The sequence below is a fragment of the Pararge aegeria genome, chromosome 3 (genome assembly GCF_905163445.1).
Source record: "Pararge aegeria chromosome 3, ilParAegt1.1, whole genome shotgun sequence".
NCBI lineage: Eukaryota > Metazoa > Arthropoda > Insecta > Lepidoptera > Nymphalidae > Pararge > Pararge aegeria.
The window spans coordinates 13,876,731-13,900,774 of NC_053182.1; the positions used below are offsets into that span (position 1 = coordinate 13,876,731).

Here is a 24,044-nt window from a genome sequence, read left to right on the forward strand (position 1 = left end):
TATAATCTATGCTTAATTTCATCCAGATCCATTCCGCTTCTAGTTAAGTAACAAACCTTTACCCAAACTTTCGCATTTATAATATTAGTAGCGTAGCCAAAAAATAAAAACGCTGTTTCCCCGAAATTTAGTGCCTAAGTACATAAATAAATAGATTACATATACATATAAGCTAGAAAAGCTAGTCGTACGCAATTTCTCTGTCTACGAAATCAGCTTCCGACGCCAGTGAGGCGCGTCCGCGTAATAAACTATTTTTGTAATATCTGCTCAGTATCTTATTATACGGCACGTTAAATGGAAGTGCTTCCATAAAATGAAAAATACTTTTGCTCTCAAAACTCTCAATCGATTATCCTTGACATTTATAGAAATTGATTTTATAATTTGGTAATTCCGCTAGACTTCCCTTGAAAATAGCATAAAGTGAAATTGGTTTTTTCAAGTATGACGTAATAAGTATATTTTTTTTAGGTAAGGGATTAGAAAAGCAATCCATATTTATATTATAAACTGTTATTATAAATGGGAAAGGGTGTTGTTTAGTTTTTTTGTTCGTCCTTGTACTTGTAATTTACTCGCTAACAAAGCAACTGATCTACTTGACTTATGGCATAGAGTAATGTCAATGGTAGGAGAGTAACATAGACTAGGTACTTTTATCAAAGGCACGTAGGATTTGTAAAAAACCGTAATGCGGGCAAAGAACGCGAGCAACAGTTATTTTTATAAATATGTTATACTAATATTATTAAAAGGTTTGGATGTTTGGTACTATAGATTCGATCTGAATTCTGTCACTAACAGATAGGTATGTGTGTGTGTGTACCTTTGACAGAGTACAAATTGCGGTAAAAAAAATATTTTGGTAAATATAGTTATAATTTCAATAATCAATCTAAATAAATATAATAAAGCTGGCAATCAAAATAATATAATGTCATGCGCTCAAGTCATCTTGTCATGAAGTCAAGGAATAAAATCTATGGTGAATATAAATAATAATTACTTTGTTTATTACATATACATTATACGTACGTATATACGCGACACAAGTCCAAGTTACAATGTTAAAATTTAATTAATGATAACACAATGTACGACTTTAAAACGAGCTATATTGATTACCCTATCTATCATCAAGTCGCACAAGATGAGTTTAAATTTACCTTTACGAATGATCAAGCAATATTTTTATGACATTATGGAACTGTGTAGTAATACGACGTAACTCCATCGAATATGGGATCGAAACGACGTCGTTCCAGAACCCGGGGCAGTATTAATATTTTTTTAGAAAAGTTGTTATTGCCGTTCACGCAACAGAATCCGGCGGGAACTCACATGTATTCCAAATCGCTAGGCGGTTTGATTCCACGGATAAATTGTAAACCGAATTAGACCCAAGCCAATTAAGACTACCGAGTTGACTCAGTTGAAAACCAAACCCCGACCCACCCATTTAATAGGCCACGGTACAAACCACTTCGCCAGGGAGGTTGTTATTTCGTCCAATTATTTATTTAAATTACTAACTGTTACCCGTTCTAAGGCTGCGTTTGGTTTTGGTGTCTTAATTTTTTTTCGGACGTACAAATTCTCGTACAAATCTCATATACGTCATACGACTCCTGAATTAATGTTATCTATATGCCAAAATGTCATTTTTGATATTAATAAGCTAGAGTTTTTGAGTATTAGAATCAAGTTTAATTTCAATAAAAGGTCTGTTTCAATCTGTATTTGTATGAGTAATACTTTAACTTAATTTCCAGTAGGCAAGCAAAAATAATTATTTCATCCCCTTATCTCGGACCGGCCGAGTATGTAAAATAAAATAAGTATTTTTTTTACCGCAATTTGATAAGCAATGAATCATAACAAAGTGATTCACAGATCACTATTTTATACTTATACTTTGTTATCGTTATTAACCTATTAATGTCCCGCTACTGGGCACTTTCCTCATACAAAGGGTTGGCTCACCACGCTGCCACAACACGGTAATGCGTTACCGGACAAAGGTAATGAACTTAATTTTAAGTAATGCAATTTTAAATGATTTCAATTAACCCCAAAATCGTTAGTAAGCAAACGTTAATTATCCGGTGAAATGAATAGGTTGCAACTTTCGAAACTAGACCATACATACCATCCCACTATCCATCTACAACACCCTAAATCTGCAAACCACTTTTTTTATATAAGATTTAAAACGCCAAGCTAGTACCTTGGTAAGACTACCAAAAATAAACTTCATAAAACGTTTATAAATTGGCGTCAATAAGCATTTTAATATAAATCATTCATTATATATCTTATGTACTGTTGTTGATACTGTAATAAACAATGGAGGGAGAAATGAATGGAGATACGGGTTATAAACTATTATAAGAGCGTACTGACCTTTCGATAAACTGCAGTGATGAGGACCAACTTGTCAAAGAGAAAGACCCGCATAAGCTGCCGGCGCCGGCGCGCATTGTCCATTGCATAGAACTCATTTTGACGCAATAACCGACCCTGATTTAGTAGATTCAAATGTGGCTGTAAAGAGAAATGAGCTCTATTACGCAAGTTCTAAGATCTCCATTTAACAGAGGAACATATGAAACATTTACAGTAAGCAAGTTTAAGTTAATAGCATTTGAATAAATTAAAATATTAAATACGCATCTGCTACAAAGATTTCCATTCGTTTGCTTTACCTTTCATATTGTTAGCGCAAAAGGATTTCGGCAGGAAATAAAATAAAAAAACAACAATGAATGTTTTTTACAGCATTATGATAATCTTCGAAGTTGAAGTTAAGTTTAATGTTATTCTTATTATTTGCTACTAACGTTAACAACGCTCATTTAAATAGTACTTAAGCAGAATTATACTTTTCTAGGTACAGATAAAAAATAACATTCATTCATATATTTTGTGTATATTAAGATTAAAACCCAGATAACGCATCCATAATCTAGAGTACCATATTAACTATGGTTGAATAATAATAAATGTTGCGTTGACAATTTTCTATATTAGCTATAATGAGTACTCACTGGACAATTTGTAATGTTTTCTAAGGCCATTATTCCATCGACCGCTGTTAGAACGCATTCAATCATCGTTTTTGCAAGTTTCAGACTTTCCAATGGTGTTTCGTCAGCATCAGATGACTCTCCATTACTTCCACCCGTCTCGTCACTATCTACACTTAATTTAGATATTCTTGAATCTGACTCGCACCGTTCGTTCTCATAATTAGTATACGTTTTCACTAGATCATCCAAAAAAAGTTTATACCTCGGTATCCTTTGCACTGGTTCTAGTAAATAGCTAGAGAGATCTAACCTATCGCCTAGTTCTAATTGTCGTTCCTGCAATACAAAAGCATATATTTAATTACATGATTTAAACCAGCCCTATCAAAATTCTTTATACTTTGTTTTAACATCCATCTTAAGAGACAAACTCAAAATTGAATAGGCAAGCATTTAATCTAAGGCTATAATATTATCATTTAGGTACCATTAGTGGAGATTGCAGGCAAGCGATGATTTACACTTTGTAAATTCTGAATTTTTTGTTAACAATCAACATACACGTCCCACATGAGTGTGTAGTAACACTTTATCTGATAAAAACGATGATATGAAAATTTTCTACATTACCAAAGCTAGACTGTCAACTGTTTACTTTGAGCTTTATAACCATGATGATTAATAATCAAACAAGGCTCATAGTATGTTATTTCAGACATTAATAGATAATTTGTTTTGTATCGAGGAGTTTTAATGACCTTATACTCGCGCTAGTGAAAATTTAAGTCAAATGATATGTGATCGCGATCAGCAAACATTGCAGGATTACTGGAGCATAATTTTATCATAATAACTAGACTGAGAAGTTTTAGAGTGGAAATAGAACGAAACAATAAACAAAACTTTCTCTCTAAAATTTCTTTCAAAGAAAATTTCTTGTTTAGGATTTTTTTTAATGTTTATACCTAATAAAGGCTTTCAAAATATTGTTCGAACCTAACTGATTACTTATTGATAATTATTTGGTTCCAGTATTTCAAAAAGCAAGAAAAAATAAAGAATTACATAGAATTGGTTGATATATTTTTAGTCTGAAACATTATTTAAACTATAAGAAAGCAAAACGTCGGTAATCGCGCGTCTGTATTGTATGAGCAAATATAACGGTACGATGGAGTACATAACATCGCTTTATCATACACCGTAACATCAGGAATGAGGAAATAATTGCGATCACGCTTCGTCGTGATATAAGCTTATTTGCGGGATATTGGTAATGTCGAAGAAGATTATTTCTCCTTGATGTTTACAAGTTACAATAGCGAAATTAAGGAAACGAAAACTATCTGAATACAAACGTTAGTAAGACTTTTTATGTCTATTGTGACATTATATAAATAACTGAATTGTAGCTTTTAGATATTTAATTAACTTCAAAAATTCAAAATTTAAAATTCAAAATTCATTTATTTCAAGTAGGCCTAATTAATAAGCACTTTTGAAACGTCAAGTCAGTCTGTCAGTCTGTTTGTAATGACTCTACCACCGGTTCGGAAGGCAGATTCCACTGAGAAGAGGTGGCAAGAAACTCAGCACATTGCTCTTTCCCAACATCATTTTAAAGTTTAACAATCTTTAGAATTTTTCCGTTTTGTGGGAGATGAGAATCAAACTCGCGTTTGTCTTTAAAATTATTTCTAGTTTCGTTTTTTCTATTAACGTGCATAATTATTAATTTTAGATATCACTCCCTTTTCCTTCGAGACCAGATTGAACATGAGCATCATTTTAAACAAAACTTTTAAATTTTCTTGATATAATTATGGAAATTTTTGCAAAGGCGTTATACTTTTTGCGACTGATCAAAACAAAAATAAAACTTATTGTACGGGATTCTTTATCAGTGATATGGCGTGCCGGACATTGATTGTAATAGCTAGATTGAAGTGGCTAAAAATAAAACAGCATCGATCGTGCATCATAAGTATGTATTTTAAAATTAAGGCCAAAAAACATTTGTTATTAAACTAGTTGATAAAAGACATGACACCTATGCAATTATACAAATGTTACCGCTTTCCAGAAAAAGCCGTTTTTGGAAAGCTTAGGCTGAAATGTATAGAACATAATTTGACTTAACTCTAGTGTGTTTTAAAACATACTCGTAATGAGACTTTTATCTCGGACTATGCATTGTTTTCACATTCTCTTAAGTATGACCAACGACAAAGTACAATCTATAGATCCCTCTTAGGACACGGATGAAATACTTTGATAAAATCCCTACATCTACGTATTCATACCAATAAAAAAATTCATTATAAATAATACGGTGTCAGCAGAAATAATATTTTTAAAAATGTTAGTGTCTATTTTTTGTGCAAGAAATAAAAAACAGCATTAGCTGTGTGTTCAGTTACAACCTAAAGTATAATTGATAAAATCATAGAAATCTTAAAGTATAGAACACTTGAAGTATAGTAAACACTTGTCTCCGAACGTCAGCTCCTAGGAGCTATACAACTACGCCTACGCGCACGAGCTAATTGTCATTTCTGTTTTTCACAACGTCGTACACTAGTAGTTTTAGAGCGTAAGAGGCAAAATAGTTTAAAAATTACAATAAAATCGCTAACTGTTCCCACTTTTTTGTTAAAGTGAGTTTTAATTTTGTTCACGTTGGCAAGGTGACACACGTACACATTTACATTTCCAGGGTTAAGATTTCTATGGATAAAATAAAAAAAAAAAACTTACTTGGAAGAAATTTTTGTGTTCATAGACCAGTCTTGTGGCTCTTTTATTATTTCTAGAGTACATTACGTACATGTTAAACCTTTGTTCCTAAAAATAAAAAAAAAACAAAATTATACCAACTGCATAATATTTTATGTTAAGCACAGAGTAAGCGTTAGCAGCATACTTTCTACATATTATATAAACTACCTATTCCTCAACTTACTTGAAAATGCTAAAATATTCGTCCACCGGTTTCTAATACAAGATGAGACATACTAACAATAAATTCAGAGATATAATCTAATCTTTACAAGGAAAGTATAGAAAGCTCTTAACCAGTCTCGACTACCTCTTGTTGTATCAACCCCTGGAAATTTATGCACTATTGAAACTTCCGGGATATTAATTTTAAGTCATTTTAATTAAGAATAGGTAACTGCATTTTATTTATATTGCAATCAGTTAGCACTATCCTTGAACATGCAATAATTACTAACAATGTGTTATCTTTCAACGGTAGTTAGCTAAAACGTTGACTTTAAAATTCCATGATAAACTTGTTGATTCAGCTATATGTATGCAAATCCTAAACTGTTAATATGGTCATCAAAGGTGCCCTTTTTTTGTATCCTGGAGAAAAGTATAACATTCCATTTAAAGCTGTCAATTGACGTTTAAAGTTTAGTTATGGACTCATGCACTATCGAATAAATTGCAACAGTATGATCGTAATAGTTAGGACCAAATTCGATAATAAAATAACAAAGCGCAAGTCAACAAGTCACCGAGTCAAGGCCACGAGACGTTTTATTTTTTGAATTATTTTCGCGACTGTAAGAAGAAAGGAACATTATTTTCATAATGGACGGAAAACAAAGCATGGAATCACGCACCACTTCGGACCGTGACACCAATTTTTAATGATTGCTATAATTGATTATAACGCTCACTGGAATTTCTTACTTAAAATATGCAACCGGTGTTTCAAAGACCGTTACAAATTGTACATGAAATTTTACTCTGTACCTCTATACATTAGGTAGGTACTTCACATCTCTAGTAATTCTTCTATAAAAAGTATCTTTTATTTTTGTGTGATATCAAAAGAGGCATTTGGTCATACTTAAAGTATGCACGGTTACTTCTTAGGTATTTAAAATTAGTGTGCCAAAAATTGCACTTACATATCGCCGAAAACATTGGCCAAGTTTTCTGAGATCGTTTTCGCAGTCCCTCAAAGCTGGCAGGAACTCTTCAGCATGGAATCGGCATATTCTTTCAATATTCGCAAAAATATCCGGTTTCATGCCCTTGAGCGTCGGAGGTATGTCCTCCTTCGTCATCTCTGGAATGTAATCTTCTACGACGTGCTTCAATCGCTCCACGTAAACGTTTTCTGTGTGAAGTAACTCGTTCACACGTTCTGTCAGTCGCCTGTGCACAAAAAAAACTTTATTTGCACACGTACTTGTAATAAAGTGAAAACTTATTATCATCAGGACATTTGGGCGTAAAAATGCGAAACATAATGCAGCTTGTTCATTTTATCTGTAATCCAAAATAGGATTTTAAAAGTTATAGTTTTGAGCCGAATATTGTTTCAATTGCATTGTAATTAACCAGTGAAATTGGGTCACAATTAAGAATTAATAGACATGTAAATAGCTTAATTAAACGTACGTAAACATAAAATTAACCTTGGCATTACCGTCGCCCGCGCGTCTGTTTAAAATAAACTAGGTGACCTCAGCGCGAAATACTTTGAACGCAAGCTTTTCACTGTTGAATTTTACACATTTCATCTCTGCCTTACTATCCCTTCTACATAATAGGACTTCTAGATACGCAACTTTTGGTTTCCCATTTATTCTTCTCCCTCTCTTAGTGTTATATATTTATTACTATGTCAGTAACTCAGCTCACATTAACAAGCTAATTCCAAACTTTTCAAACGGAATTAGGTGTAATTTTACTATAATCGTTAAAAGCTAATGATTTCAGTTTTTATAAGAGTACATTTCCACGCAACCAGCCACTTTTAAAATTTACAGGTTCTTTAAATTCTTTTAAAGCAAACATCTTTAGATTAAAATAATCTTAAAAAATATCTTCGTATCAAAATATAACTTTCGTAGTAGCGGGGTGGGGAAGCGCCAATTTTGTAACACCGGGCTTATACCTACTGAAAATTTCTTGACATAAATTGTATTGACCTGACCAGAAAATCGAACGCAGTAACTCGTTGTCCGTGGTCAAACACGCTAACCTATCGGCCAACGGGACAATTGGCAAATGCTTAGTACCATCAACGAACTCAGAACCACCTATAATTAATCTTACCACGTTCGTATGTATTTATCTTTTATATAGATACATATAATTCAATTCTAATAGCTTTGTTTACTATTTCGTCATTTAACCAGGAATGTTCTAGAACAAACATTGTTTGTTTTATTAAAAAAATCTTAGTATCGCGCTTTTCCAGGATCAAAAGCCGATATCAATAATTTTTAAATATTTTAATGCAAAAAGCACGTCGATCATTTGCTGTTGACGAACATTAAATTTTTAGGGGTTTAAAATTAACCTTTGATACTTTCCAGGTATACAGGGTTAGAAAAAAATACCAGAAAGCTCTCGGCCTGTAGTTGTTTACATTTAAACTAACAAATTTAGTTCTACGATTTTTTACGATAGTTTGTGAAATGTTAACTATGCAATATTTTACATAGATACTCTACTTGTTACGACTAAGTCTGTCATGGATACTTGCAGTGGTTTGGCAAAAGGGACATGTATCTGGTTCCACAGTGAAATGCCACTTTACAGAAACATCATGATTTACTTGTATGAAATAATCTATTTATTTATTTAAACAACTTTATTGCATAATAAAGGAAACACACACAGGAACACTTACATTAACATAAATTATATGCAAAAGGCGGCCTTATCTGTAAAAGTGGTCTCTTCCAGGCTACCTTAACTATTGGAATAAGGCAATGAGACGGGAATTTAATACTGAATGTTGAAAAATCGTAGAACAAAAGTTCTTAGTTCTAATGATAGGTACTACAAAGCCGAGAGCTTTCTGGTAATTTTTATTTAACCCTGTATACACTCTTCGGGTTTATATATGAATATAAGATTTGAGAGAGACCTTTTCTATATTTATTACCACTTACTATTTTTTGTTATTATTATTTATCTTTACTGTTTTTATTGTAACAGTTGAAACTCATCCGACTCTCCGAGATGTAGGTAGGTTCCCACTTGCAGCAAATAATTCAATTATTACGATGCACGTGACTAAACTAAGAATAATCCTGCTAATCATTGCATACATACATAGTAAGTGCTACATAACAAACGCATTACAGTTTAATAGTTCTTGTTTAAAGATCACAACTATTAAAGTTGCCTATTACATATTATTCCCTGCAGATTCCAGGGGATATTTATCACATCACTACCTTGGCAAGAGTTTTCGCGATATTGAGTAGCCTTTTATACATTAAGCGGTAAACGAACGAGCAGGTCACCACTTCACCAGATGTTTAGTGATCACCGCCCATGAACATCTGCAGCAACAGTTCCATCACTACCACCCCAACACCACAAATGCGTTGCTAGATTTTGGGGAATTTGTTTATCCATTATCTATATCCTGTAACAGTCCATTATTGGAATAAATGCCTCTCCGAACAGAAGGATACGTCCTGAGTCATCACGCTGGGCCGACGGGATTAACGGAAAGACAGGGAGAGTTATTTATTTATGATAACAAGCTTACCTTGTTTGTCTACAGTACCTATCTATTAATTCCCCACTTCCCAACTGCACGACACACTAAAAAGGTTTACCTATCTAATATTTTTAGGGCTCATAATATGTATGTATTAAACTTTCTTTGTTCCACCATAACTTCTAAATGCCTAACAACATTTTGATGTATTAGGTTTCGTTAGAATCTTTACGTCATCCCGTTTTACACGAACTATAAAAAAACAATATAGTAGTTAAATTCTTAGTGTACGGCAGTCGATTTTATATTTTTTTTAATTAGGTACGTACTGATGGTAATCGGCCTTAAAGCCCACATTTTATAATGTAGCACAAAATAAGTTGTAGGTATGTCAAACTACATTTAAACAAATATGATAAGAAACACAGACATTAAGCAACATAGTTTCAATATTAGTAAAATGTAAAGTAAAACATTACATTGGTTTGTCACGATAATAAATAATAATGCCCAGTGAAAAATATACATAAAGACCATACAAACTTTAATTTTTTTATCAGGAGCATTTGGAGCAAATGGTAACAAAGTAATGTGAAACCAGTCGGTAACTTTACACAATTACGTAAAATCCGCAGGTGTCAAAACTCTAACCAGTACACGAGATGAAATTATATACAGGCTATAAATAAATTGCAAAAATAAAGGCTACCGACAGTAAAACCCTACTCCGAAATTGGGAACTGATAGGTACTCAATTGTTTGATTGTTTACTTTGTAAAACGATATTAATATGAATTTACTACCTTTACATGACTTTTATAAACATCCTCGTCATCAACCTACAATAGGGCACCTCTTAGAATGACAAATGTTTAGGCCGTAGTAGTAGGCCGTACCACGCTGACCCAGTGCGGAGTGGCGGGCTTAACATACCTTTGAGAACATTATGCAGAACTCTCAGGCATGCAGGTTTCCTCACGATTTATTCCCACACCGTTATATTTGTGCACCGCAAGTGATATTTTAATTTCTTAAAATGAACATAACTAAACTTGGAAAAGTTAGAGGTTCAAACTCGCCTTCCGAAAGTGAAGCCGATGTCCTACTAACCACTAGGCTATCACTTCTTATACATAAAAAAATTCTTTATGAAATAAATATACTAATCGATATAATACTCTACGTATTCTACGGTAAGTAATGACCTTGTATAATAACTAGATACTTCGTTCAAAGAGAGGAAATATAAAACGAGTTCTTGCCGCAGTGTATGAAATAAATAAAATACTAAACTTTACTTTACTTTTTTTTTACGTTAAGTTCTCGTTTGCAGTAAGTACCTACCTGTTCTGATACGTCGTGTCTACGTATGCCTCTATGCCTGATTTTATTTGGTACATAGGTATTTTTGTTTAAAAAAACTACGATATTTAAAATTAATCTGGTCTAGTGTGTATAGAAATAGTAGCAATTAAATAACTAGGTGAAATTATATATAATAATAATAATCTTTATTTCAGGCATCAGGGCTCATATTTTTTGTTTGTAAAAAGACATTTTTTCTATATATGCCTACTTACTTATTTTGTAACAACTTGGGAAAGCTTAGCGGCACATCTTTGTCGGTAGCAAAGCTAGACCAGCCCAGTGAACATTCTGAAATTATACTTAAAATTCCAAATTGAACCTGGTACCGGGAATTGAACTCGGGACCTTCTACTTAAATTCACAGCGCTCACCGTTGCGCCAGTGAGGTCTTCATGAATGTATTTTATTCAGTAATTGATTGCCAGGCGCTCAATCCAAATTATCTCAATTGATCAAACAGATAGCTTCGAATATTTTTATAGCATGTACGTGAAGTGATAATAAAGCTGTGGCATCGTTATGAATGGGAAACAAAAGCAGCTTTTCACTCACAATAAAATATGATTATCCCCGAGCATCTGCCGAATACGCAATAATTAATGTCCGAAAGTTTCAGTACTGTAATGAACTGTAACAATAATAATTATTGATGTGGGCTATTTCCGAGCGAGACTTTAATAAAGAACATGTGGTTTTTAAATAATATTTTGAGAATATTTTGTGAACGTGTATTTTATGAGTTATATTAGTTTCAAAATAATATGTGACAGGGTTCGTATATTATGGAACTGAAATAAAATAAAGTACTTCACATATAATTATGGATACATAGATAATATTAAGTATAATAAGTATAACGACGGTTTGTAATATAAAAATCGATTGGGCTTGTTTTAAGTCGGAAGCCGAATCGTGATAGGCCTTTTCCCCTACGTGCCTAAAGCAAAAATTTAATCTATCAGTCAGCTATTATGATATGTTATATCTAATCGGACGAATAATAGTGGAAATAGTTCTAGCAATTATTTAGCTACTCTTCTGTGTTTAGCGTTAAAGAAGGTATAAATTCGCCTTAAAAACTTGCATCGTGTAAAAACTATTTGGAATAAAAAAACAGAGCCTGGAAGCGGCTGGATAAAAGGCAAAAGACCGTTTGTGGTAGCGCGCTCTCAAAAAGGTCCAGCAGTGGACTAACAGGAGAAATAACGCAAAACAAGATAAGACAAGATAATATTCAAACATTTTGAAATAATAAGGTAATTAAAAGTGGTAAAATATTAAGTATCCTGAAAATCAGCACTTACTCATTCCCACATACAGTGGCATTATCAACATTACGCAATTATTTATAAACATTGCTAGTAACATTTGTAAACTACTTATTCGTTCGTTTTTTCGATTGTATCAACAGACCTACAATTTTGGTCGTAGCAGAGATTAACCACAGCCGCTTATGGCAATAAATTCCTTGTGATTTGATTGGTATTTTTTCTCCCCAAGTCTAGTGGTAGCTTGTTACGCTGCCTTGGCCAACGCAATGCTGGTCTAAACATATTTATAACGATGCTGGCCATTATCCGTCAATGCATTTAGAACTATGGTTGTAGAATGATTATTCCGCCATTATTTATTCGCTAGGACCTCGCTAGATCAGAATACAGTTGCCGCCAACCCGCGGTTATCCTGTGAAGAGTCGAGCGTACTCTGTGCTACTACTACCGATGACATACCCGTCTGCCTGCTGGTGATTATGGGCAAACGAGGCCTTTAGTCCAGCAGTGGACAGAAATAGGTCATTGATGGAAAGTGATTGATACTCCCATAAGTTATTAAAGAGCTAACTTTAATAACTTATTGCTGTTAAAATCATTAGGGTTAATCAATCAGAAATTTTAAATAAGTTTAGAAGACACTAATTTTATCTTTAAAGCCACTTCAGATTTACATGTGGCTAACCGCGGATTTCTATAAAACGAAATGATCGAATGTAACTACGCCATGGTTACAAATTTTTATAACATAAATACGAGTAGGATAGATTAAAAATCCCAATGTAAAAATGTATTCCTAGTCAAAGGTACAACAATCGTAATCAAGATATAAAACCTAGTAAAAAAATTACATATTTATTTTGAACTCGCTGTTACCCGCGTTAATTTAAGCAATTAAAATATCACTTGCTTTAAACGTTGAAGGAAAACAACGTGAGGATACCTGCATGCCTGAAAGTTCTCCATAATGTTCTCAACGGACGCGTGTGAAGTCAACCAATCCGCACGTGGCCAGCGTGGTGGATTACGGCCTAGACCCGTCTCACACTGAGAGGAGACCCGTGTTCTGTAATGGGCCGTTGGTTGATGATGATTTTGCCTTCGTTTATTACGGTTTCTTAAAAATACCGTGGGAACCTTTTTTTTTCCTGGGATCAAGAGTAGCCTTTGTTATTATGCATCCTTTGAACTAACTCTATGCGAAAAATAACAATCAACTTGTGATTGGTTGTTAAGTAAAGGCTTGAAGGAAGGATAAACAAACAAACACACTTTAAAATTCATAATATTAGTTATGATTCCGTAAATCAAAACAGACAACTGAAGCCATATTTGCGTAAATCTAAACTCAAAACAGACTTAATAGCTTAGTGATTACATCTACGAGTAGGTAGTGTTATTTAGATTTGTATGAATGGTACGCCATAATTGTTTATAAACATACGCTGTGTACCTACCTAGTTAGAGAAGATGTATTTTGATATGAATAGCCTACCTTTGATACCTATCAACCTACTTGTTATAAACATTATCATAGCGTCGCATTGCATCGCTATCTTTACTATCCGTATTTAATATCATAAATCTGACCAAATACATACATTTAAAATGCACATAAAAAATTGTCAAATTGTTGCGATTGTCAAAAAATCGCAGTTTCAAATCCTGTAGGATCCGAAATTTTTATAAAAAATTACAATTTCTCCAAGTGTAGGGAAAAAACGCTTTAATACAAATTTAAAAATTATTAGTCTGAACAGTTTTCTTGGATGTTTGTTTATCTGGAGCATCTTTGTTTATTTTATTGTGAGGCAGGTGATGTATTAAGTTTTTGACGATGTAGCATTTAGTTGACGAAGATGAAACCGCACCGCACAGCAAGTTTATAAAACACACATATATACATATATATATAAGCACAGCTAGTTTATAATATGTTCTACAATAGTAAACCTTTATCAACTTTCTCATGTCTTCAATGTCGCATCTCAATTATTATTTTACATATTTTTACCTGAGGCTTTTTATGGGGCAGTAAGTAACCTAATTAGATTTTGCGCATTTGTTTAAAAAATGCATTCCTAATTTGTGAGAAAAATATTGTTATCGTTCATTTGCCTTACTAACGAATGATTATTATTACCATTAATAATTATATAATTTTTCCTTAAAATTGCAACACTTTTATTTTTGAGCTAAATTCAACGTGAAATCAATGATAAAATAATATTTTTGTTAATAAATACTGCGCTGTTACATGATTATGCCAATTGTTTATTCAATTGTTTTATGCGACCAACTGTCAGAAGTCAGGAGCATTCTTGAAGCGGTCGGATTAAAGTCGTTATTCTTAATTGTATTAATAACTGATGTTTACACTAATTGCTGTGTGAACTTCTTAATAGTTTGACAATTTCTCTTATCTAACAGCCAATACTTAACTAATTATTTGAGATAATCTACATCGTTATGAAGTTATACAATAGCGTAATGAGCTAACCATACAGCTGGGTTGATAACGACTTTTTCTATTTAGTTATAACAGACAGAACTACACCAAATTATCAGTAATGACCTACTAATTCTTAATCGCAGAATCGATAACGATATTTTTCTATAAAAGTATCATAATAAAATACGCTGTTACACAAAACACAATTTTTTTATTTTTTTTTATTTGCAAATAATTGAAATCGAACTATGAACTTGTGTTATCGCCGTACGAGTTCAGTATAATGATGGATTTATTGTTATTATGAGTCGTTATTTATAACAGAAAGCGCACATCTTCTTCTTAAGTATGTGTGTTTATCCCCTAACTCCTCCTAAACGCCTCGACTGATTTGAATAAAATTTTGTGTTTAAATATTCAATTGTTTCTTGGATTGTTTGCAAAGATACAAACATTGGGCCTAGTACCGGTTTTAATTACGCTTACTGCCGTGTGTTTGTTACCAAATTTGATTTAAATATCATTTTGCATACTAAATATCATATATTAATTTAATGCGCTGCCTTTCAGTAGGTCAAACTCTATCTATTTTATCTTTATTTTGTTTTCTACGTTTTGTTCATTATTTCAAAATATTAAATTTTTATTTCTACGTTTGTTCAATAAGTATTTGAAAAGTGTTTATTAAAGTATTCTGATAACACCGATCTAATCTAACTGATAGTAAAGCACTGCTATGTAAATTACTAATACCTACCTACTTGCCTCGAACCATATGAATAAACATCAAGGTGAAACCTCGTACGTAGCTCGAACTCGGCGGTAACGCGTGCACATTGTGTGTAACAATCACCTGTCAGCTCTTTTAATGTTTTGTGAATCGCTTCAATTTAGAGTTGAACTTAGTAAACGACTAAACATAATCGCTAATATCAATCACTTTTACCTCGTAATTTAAAATTTTATTTCTTTTAACAATAATATATCTTAATATCATAATCAGTAATCATGGTAATTTTGCATAAAGTCATACATAACCTAACTATGTAGTAAACTGGTTTTAGTGTACTCATCTATCCAGAGATTTTATTTCAATATGTCACTGGAATGAAGACGCTTTGGCTCGCACATTTATCATACTTATTATTATTATCAACGGTAAAACGATAATGTAAATTTATCAGATATGTACGACAAAGCCTTGACGGTATCGCATATATTTCTTGTGAAATCAAGAATAAAAGCTAAATGACCTCACCTTCTATATTTCTCCTTTTTCGATTCCACCGGCATCAATACCGGTTCTATGGACTTTGTAACACACCACTCGTTCACTGCACTAACAGTGAGGAATTCTGTATCCGGCGCATGGCACACCTCTGAACCGAATTCATCAGATGATACTGTAATACTATCATACTTCTGATATGGCACCATATCCAAAGATGATATGGATTTAATACTAACATTGTCAAAATTACATTGTTCCTCAGACGCACTAGACAAATTATCGCCGTCATCACTTTCATATTCGTTCATTAAAGTATCTGTCGAATGATCCGTCGATAGAGTGTCAGCTCTACCGTCATCGTTATTAACTACATATTCTTCACCTTCTTTTAATTTATCACTGTCATTAGAATCGTCGCTACTACTTTCATTTGATATTGATAATATTACTCTGTTTTTGTTGTCCTTTATGTCTATTTCATTGTCAGATGTCTCTGACAGTTTCAGTCTAAGTAGTTTTTCTAGATCACTTTGCTTGACACCATATGACCAATGTGCTTCACCCATACGACCTTGACTTCCTATTGATGATTTCCTCCGTATAACAGGTGGTTGCCGACTTCGTCGTAATACTATGGGAGATGTGGAAGGTGTAGTGAAGGAAAAGCGTCTTTCTACTGCTGCGTTCTCCTCATGTGCAGAGGATTTACTATCTATAGATGAAGTATCGTTAAAAGGCTCCGGTGGAGGTGGAGCTGGCCTATGAGGCTTTATCGAAGAAGATTTCCTATCAGACATAAAACCTGAAGAACTTGATTCGTAACTTATTTCCGATACATTTGATAATATCGAGTTCACTGACACATTTGAATTTCTATCGTGAGTCTTAGGCACTGGGGATAAATGTTGAAAATGGATCTGAATGGGATTGACGATACTCGTTAAACTTCCCAGCATTGTATCCTTAGATCGTTCCAGGGATTCACTGGAACCTCCGATATGGATACCAGTCCTCTCGAAGCGTTGAATCATTTGTTTGACACTCCTTTTGTCTTTTCTTAACTCGACTTCGTCGTCATCAGAGACGTGTCCCGATGAAGACTCGTCAATGAAACGCGTCCTGACGTCCTCTCGAGACATGATGTCGTTCAGTTATAGCACAAACACCAGAAAATCCGTGGAAACGTACACATATCAACGCGCGATGTGGCTGCGCATACTTAACGCGCGTTCGCGATCACAACGAACTACGACTGACAGCGTGACTGAGTGTAAACGGCGCCCGCGCCCCTTGCACTGCCCGCGAATACGTCACTAATGACACGTTTAGGCGCTAAACCCATATCTAACGAGTTGCCCAATTAATTATTATTATGAATTTTTTTGTGACAATTGATAACTTAGCCGTTGATATGCTTTTGTTGTTCATTTGGAATACCCGGTCGCCTTAATTCTAAATATTTTATCTTTATGGGTAAATAATAATATAAAAGTAGTTGTATATTAAATATTGTATGAGAGCTCCACCCACACAATAAAACGTAAGTTCTTTTGAGGGTCAATTAAAGTTATACTTAAGTAATAAGAACTTAATTTCCTGTTTAACATGACAAACTAACACATTCCCGTGACTACGTCCGCGTAGGTATAATTGGCGCACTTGGACGTGCAACAAATGTAAAATTTCCCAATACACTTATTTCCTATTACATACGTATTACATCATTCCGGTTTGTTTAAAAAGGAGCTTTTTGAGGTGTTCTATTCATTTTTACCTTAACTACCCTCTAAATTTGAATAACCTTAACTCAAATAAACATGGGACTCTTAAACGGTCTTCCAACCTCCATTTCACCCCCTTATAAAAAAAAGTGACTTTTGTTAGTCCTCCTTCTAACTGTCTCTGAAAATCCCCTCGAAAACTGTCAAGCCATTTCAAACTCATACAGACAGATCAAAATTGAATAAGTGTTGTTTTGAAATATGGCTTGTACAAACTTGCATATGCATTTAGTAAAAAGCTGTTATTTTAACATTAAAATATAGTAAGTTGGTACTTCAACTTTATTTATTAGTGTATAAGATATACCTACATGTAAAGTTTTCCATAAACGTGGAATACTTTCGAAATACTTAGTTGTAAAGTGTTTTATCACGCTCTGACTTTTAAAAAAGGTGTCCTCAGTTGAAGTGGGGCAAAACACTGAATAACTTACTATTCCGACGTTATTCCACGATTATTTGTACGACCCTTTTAGATTTCTCTTGAAACTTGAAGGTAACTAGTTAGGAAATAGTTAGGACTTACTGTGTTTCGAAGTTGGATGTCCGGGTTTGATTCCCGGCAGGGTCAAATTGAGAATTCATTATTTCTGATTTTTCTCTGGTCTGGTCTGGTGGGAGGCTTCCGCCGTGGCTAGTTACCAAACTACTGACAAAGACGTGCTGCTAAGCGATTTAGGGCTTAATACAACTGCCATACTCCCAAACCGGTTAGGCTGCTACCATATTAGACAGCATCATCACTTACCACCTGGAGTGATTGCAGTCAAGGACTAATTTGTATTTGAATAAAAAATAGAGTTTATATTTTGTTCGGGAATCATCAATAGTATAAAACCAATTAAAAAATACTGAATCACTGACATTTATAGGTGCACTTATAGAAAGAGACTGGTTAATAAGGAATGAACAGCATATCGTACATTAGACACAGTCGCAAGTGTACACATGGCTGTGATGAGTTTATTGACATGGGTCTTCAAGTAGGACTTGCCTACTTAAAACAGGAATTTAAGTTACAGAGGTATTTATACGATATTAGTTCTGCCCGAGTACAGACGCACTAGAATACTGTTCAGTGGCCCCTAATGTTAAGTGGCAAATTCATCGGGGCCCTCCATTAATTAAAACAAAGTTCAACTAATATCTATTGTAGGTACTATATATTACATTAAGCCCAATAGTTTTTGTTCACTTCATAACAATTAAAATTAATTGAAGTGTGTCCTTTTTTATATTTACCTAAGAAACAGAAAGCGGCGATTCCTCCAGCGTAACTTTTAATTGTCAAAATCAAGTCATGTGTCGAAAATATAAACTAACTTTAGACAAATGCGCTGTGAAACTATTTTCAAAAACTTTATTTTATTTCTGTCAGTAGCTAAATTAAATTGATAGTGTTAGTTAGTTAGTATATTAAGTGATAATAAATGTTACGATCTGTTCTCGCGGCCCTTGTGGGTTAAGGGGGCTCAGTCCAGGGGCTCAAGGCATTTGGCCGTCTCGCATCCTGTTGCTACGCAACTTTCCACCAGTTTTCGCGTGTACTGTTTCCACACTTTTATCGTAAACGCAGTAGTTTCTCCGTCTGAGAAGGAAAAGCTCTAACTAACTTACTTTCGCATCATTAACATCTGGATAAAAGTAAGAACTTATTATTCCAAGCCCTTCTCTCGGGTGTCGTACGAGCCGACTAAGGGAATCATACGAAGAATGAGCAGCAGAGTCTTCTATGCTATTATTACCATCTACTGCGATCACCAATGCTCACGAGCGGGATGATTATGGACAAATCCTCCCTTGAGATGCTTTTAGTGCAGCACTAGACTGATACTCGCTGTTAATTTCGCTGACGGCCGATTGGCGCAGTTTGCCTCGACCCTGCTTTCTGAGCCCAAGGCCGTGGGTTCGATTCCCACTGCTGGAAAATGTCTGTGTGATGAGCATGAATTTTTTTCAGTGTCTGGGTGTTTATATGTATTTTCTAAGCATTTATGTATGTTAAAAAAAAATATTCATCAGTCATTTTAGTACCCATAACACAAGCTACGCTTACTGTGGGGCTAGATAGATTGCGATGTGTGTATTGTCGTAGTATATTTATTTATTTATTTATTATTTATTAATATATGTAGTATTCCAAGACATCATATTCAATTGGAAGAAAATCCGTTTAACTGTACCTACTATTGAGAAGAAAAATAATCTAATTGTGCTGTTTTTAAGCGGTGATAGCTCAGTGGGCAGGCCTTCGACTTCGCTTTCGGAGGGCCGTGTTCGAATCCCAGCCCCACCTCTAACTTTTCTAAGTTATGTGAGTTTAGAAAAAAATATTACTTGCTTCAACGGAGAAGGAAAACATCGTGACGAAACCAGCATGCCCGAGAGTTCTCCATAATGTTTTCAAATGTGTGTGGAGTCCACCAATCCGCACTGGGCCAGCGTAGACTACGGCCTTAACCCCTTCTCATTGTGGGAGGTGACCCGTGCCCATTACTGAACCGTTTATGGGTATATATGACGAACTGCACTTATATCTATCTAATAAGAAAAATGCATTTTTTTTGTGTTTCAAACGGTACATCTAATTTTAATTTGGAGCCACTATGTTTTTCTTTAACGGTGAACAGGGTGTATTTAGAGATGTTAACAATAATACGGAAAGCGGTACACGAGTTATCTGCAAAACTACCATGCCTTAATTAATTTGAACATCATAACAGTTGTTATATCACGCTCCTTGGGAAGAGAGAATTTTCAAAAACAGGGGTAATATATATTCACCAATAAAATTATTAATTAATACCAGCGATTGGCCGCGTCGTCTGCGTACAATTTCGTATAAATCATTTCAACTAAATAGCCTAAGCCTTTAAGGATTGTTTTACAAAAAAAACATTTAGGGAAGTTTTTATTTGGTGTAAGTCTTTCACCCATTTTTTCACCCTTATAGAATTTTAGGATTCAATTTTTTGTACTTTGATGTGTAGATTTAATAAAATAAAATTGAAGTAATTGAGTACCTACATGTAATTTTCTGACAAATAGAAATTTGAACCATTTGTTATTTTCCCGATCGCAAACAGGAAAATACAAAGTTTGTGAAAACTCTTAACTTAGTGATGCCCTTCAATGTTAATGAATATTAGCAAGCAGCCTAGTAGTATTGAAAATCTATAATAACTGTTCACATTTTTCGCTTTGCAACCTACGAAGACAAAAAGCTGGAATATTGTGTTTTAACTTTGTAGCCTTATTCGCAAGTGTGGGGTTTTACAATAAATAAAAACCTGTTTTGGATCGCACATTTATATGAAAGCACTACTACCGCTTCTAATTTATTTTCAGTTTTTAATTTGTAATCAACTTAAGAGAAATAATTTGAAATCCATAGCATTAATTAATTACCTCTTATTGTAGTTTTGATAACCGAACACAGTAAAGTTGGATTAACGATGTAGCCGATGTAGGTGACAGAACCCTAAAACCAAAAAATACTAAAAGCGACACCTAGTATCATATGAGCATACTGTTATGAGTTCTAACATATATAACATGATGGTTGTTAAAATAATGTAGTTACTCCATTCTGTAACGTAGAACATATAGCAGTGTGCGCTTATCTCAATAGATGGCACTGTTGCATGCTTGTCCATGACAAAATTGAGAAATATATTAATAGATGGCGCTTTAATTCACAAGTACAATTGAAAGAGTATTATGTATATTTTCTTTGATCTATTATAATTAATAGTGATTTCAAGGCTCTTCATTTAAAGGCTCTCTGTTCGATCGAAAAAACAGAACTGAATATCGGGCTCATGACTTTAATCCTTCTATTTTATGTTTGATGAACGGACAGTGGAATTAATGGCAAAAATAATAGAAGCGATTTTATTGTAGCCCCTATTGCTTTTTTATTATACTTACCTACTTAGGGTCATTTCGCCTGTTTGCGTCCACTTAGTGGAGTTGTTAGGTTTGAACGTGAAAAAAAAAATGTCCGTGCGGTAGTTTTTAATCAAATATGGTTGTAATGTAGTCCCTATATAGTCTTGTCAAGTTTAATGCACAGTTTTGGACAACGCATCTGATGTTTTATTCTACACAGGTACAAATAGCTGAAGCAGGCAATTTTCCCATTTTGCATCCACAAAATCCAGATTGCGTCCGCCTTTAGAAATAATTAGGAAGGGAAATAGGAAATAAAAAGGGAAGCTTGTGATTTTAATCAAAACATTTATTACCTAATTGCTGTTATCATAAAAGTGAACATAAATTGCACTTCAGGATATTTTTTTTTCTCCTCCAACTAACTCATGTCGATGGCTTTATACGATTCTATTTTACCATTTCGGTACAAAGCCCTTAAAATTGGCCAAGTGCGAATCGGACTCGCGCGTTCCGTGTTTTATTTTATTTTTTAATATTTATTGTTATAGCGGCAATAGAAATACATCATCCATGAAAATTTCAACTGTCTTACTATCACGATTAATGAGCTACAGCCTGGTGACAGACGAACAGCGAAGTCTTAGTACTGGGTTCCTGTTTTTACCCTTTGGGTAAGGAACCCTAAAAATGGAACAAAATTCAAATATTGGCAAATATATAAAATAATTTTCGTATAATAATTGTATATTTTTAGGACGCAAATCGGCCATCATATTATGCATGTTAATGCTGTTAAAATTGATAGGAAGTTTATATTGTTTTTCCCATGTTATCGTATTTAATTAAACATCTTACTGAGAAATAGTTAGAGTAATCTGCGTCCACAGCGGACGCAAAGTTTTTTTTTTATAAATTTTATGTACCAGTTCGCGTCCACCTTATATAAAACTGTCAGTATATACTATAAGCACAAACATCGTTATTCCTATAGTGTGGTTCACAATTAAGGTCTAGGGATAACAAAGTATTCTAAATTTCACATAAATACCTTAAATACTTACCGTGAAAAGTACAGCTGCTCACTATTTTTTTTACAACACATTCGCGCGTCAGCACTTGTTGGTTGCACACGCAAGATTAGTTTATTTTTTATTAAATTTGGGTTGCACGCACAGATCTTTTGTTTGTGTGTGAGTACCTGTCATAGGTCCGAACATCAATAGAAGCGCTCTTGTTTAGATTGGTGTGTCGGTATTGTTATTTTTCACTGTTGTATAACAGTGTACCGTCGTTTGGACGCGAATTGGGCGTCGGACGCGAAAAGGCGAAAAGACCCTACCTCTAAGAAATGAAGATATTATTTAGGCGTTATAAAATAGGAGTTAAAATTATTAAAAATATTGTTAACATATTTTTCTACATTCTTAGTAAAAATAAAACATTGTAAACCAAAAGGAAACCTACATGATCAATTTATCTTCATGAATTAAAATCACGGAGAGTTTATCTTCATGAATTAGATCCGAAAGTTGTTACAGTAGTTGTTGGTGCATAAATTAAATAATATAAAACTCTATAACTATGTACGTGTACCTACATGGATGGTCCTTATAAAACGTTTAAAAACATTCATTTGTAAACAATATTATTTACATATATATAATTAACTAGCTGACCCGCGCAACTTCGTCTGCATCAAATATAATTAAAACATTTTTTAGCATTTTTTACCCGTCGTAACGTCTAAACGATAGGTCCAATTTGAATAATTTAAAGAGGAATTTGCAGGTACATAATCAATTTTAACTATAAAACTATTTATTTGAATAAAGATTTGATAGGAACGTCACCATCTTAAGATTGTACCTGTGTTTTGATTGACAAATTATAATAAAAAGCGGTTATTGTGCCTCAATAGTCAGACATTTAGCCTCCCGGACTATTTTTAAGTAATAATGATTACTTTAAACATGTCTATACATACATCCATCCATCCATACCTCCATACTCACAAACTTTCGCATTTATAATATAAGTAAGATGCGCATGCGTTCGATCGTTGTGACATATGCCTTGCGACTCGCTGTTATCTGTGAAGATTTATGTCCTTTATCTCCGATAATTTTTATCAGATCTTCATTAAAATTACACAACACACATGCTTAATAGTATACACTTTTAAATAAAAAAATAATTATCAAAATCGATTCAAATTTAACGGAGGTATAAAAAATTTCATCCCATTTCCCGGGAGAAGCTTATTGTTTATCGGAATAAAAAGTAGCCTATATGTTGACTCGGGATATCAGCTACCACTGTACCAAATTTTATTTAAATCCGTTCAGTAGATTTCACGTGATGCCCGGACAGACAGACAGACAGACAAAAATTAAATAAAAATCTGTTTTGGACTCAGTATCGATTATAAAGCATCCCCCGGTCAAAATTTTCAAAATATATTAAATGTACAGAAATCCAGTTACAGTTTAATTATAAGTATAGATAATAGATATAACATTATATAATACATC

The 24,044-nt window shown here is 33.8% G+C and overlaps 1 protein-coding gene across 1 annotated transcript in view; it reads right to left on the reverse strand.

Moving 5' to 3' along the window:
* The window catches only part of LOC120637203 (FYVE, RhoGEF and PH domain-containing protein 3-like), a 28,505-nt gene extending 11,399 nt beyond the window's left edge, over positions 1-17,106 (reverse strand). The window contains exons 1-5 of the mRNA XM_039908904.1: positions 15,866-17,106; positions 6,956-7,205; positions 5,790-5,876; positions 3,051-3,368; positions 2,407-2,547 (exon numbers count right to left, since the gene is read on the reverse strand). Coding sequence (XP_039764838.1) covers positions 2,407-2,547; positions 3,051-3,368; positions 5,790-5,876; positions 6,956-7,205; positions 15,866-16,977 — 1,908 coding nt within the window. The 5' untranslated portion in view covers positions 16,978-17,106. The remainder of the gene's footprint in view (positions 1-2,406; positions 2,548-3,050; positions 3,369-5,789; positions 5,877-6,955; positions 7,206-15,865) is intronic.
* Positions 17,107-24,044: the final 6,938 nt, after the last annotated feature.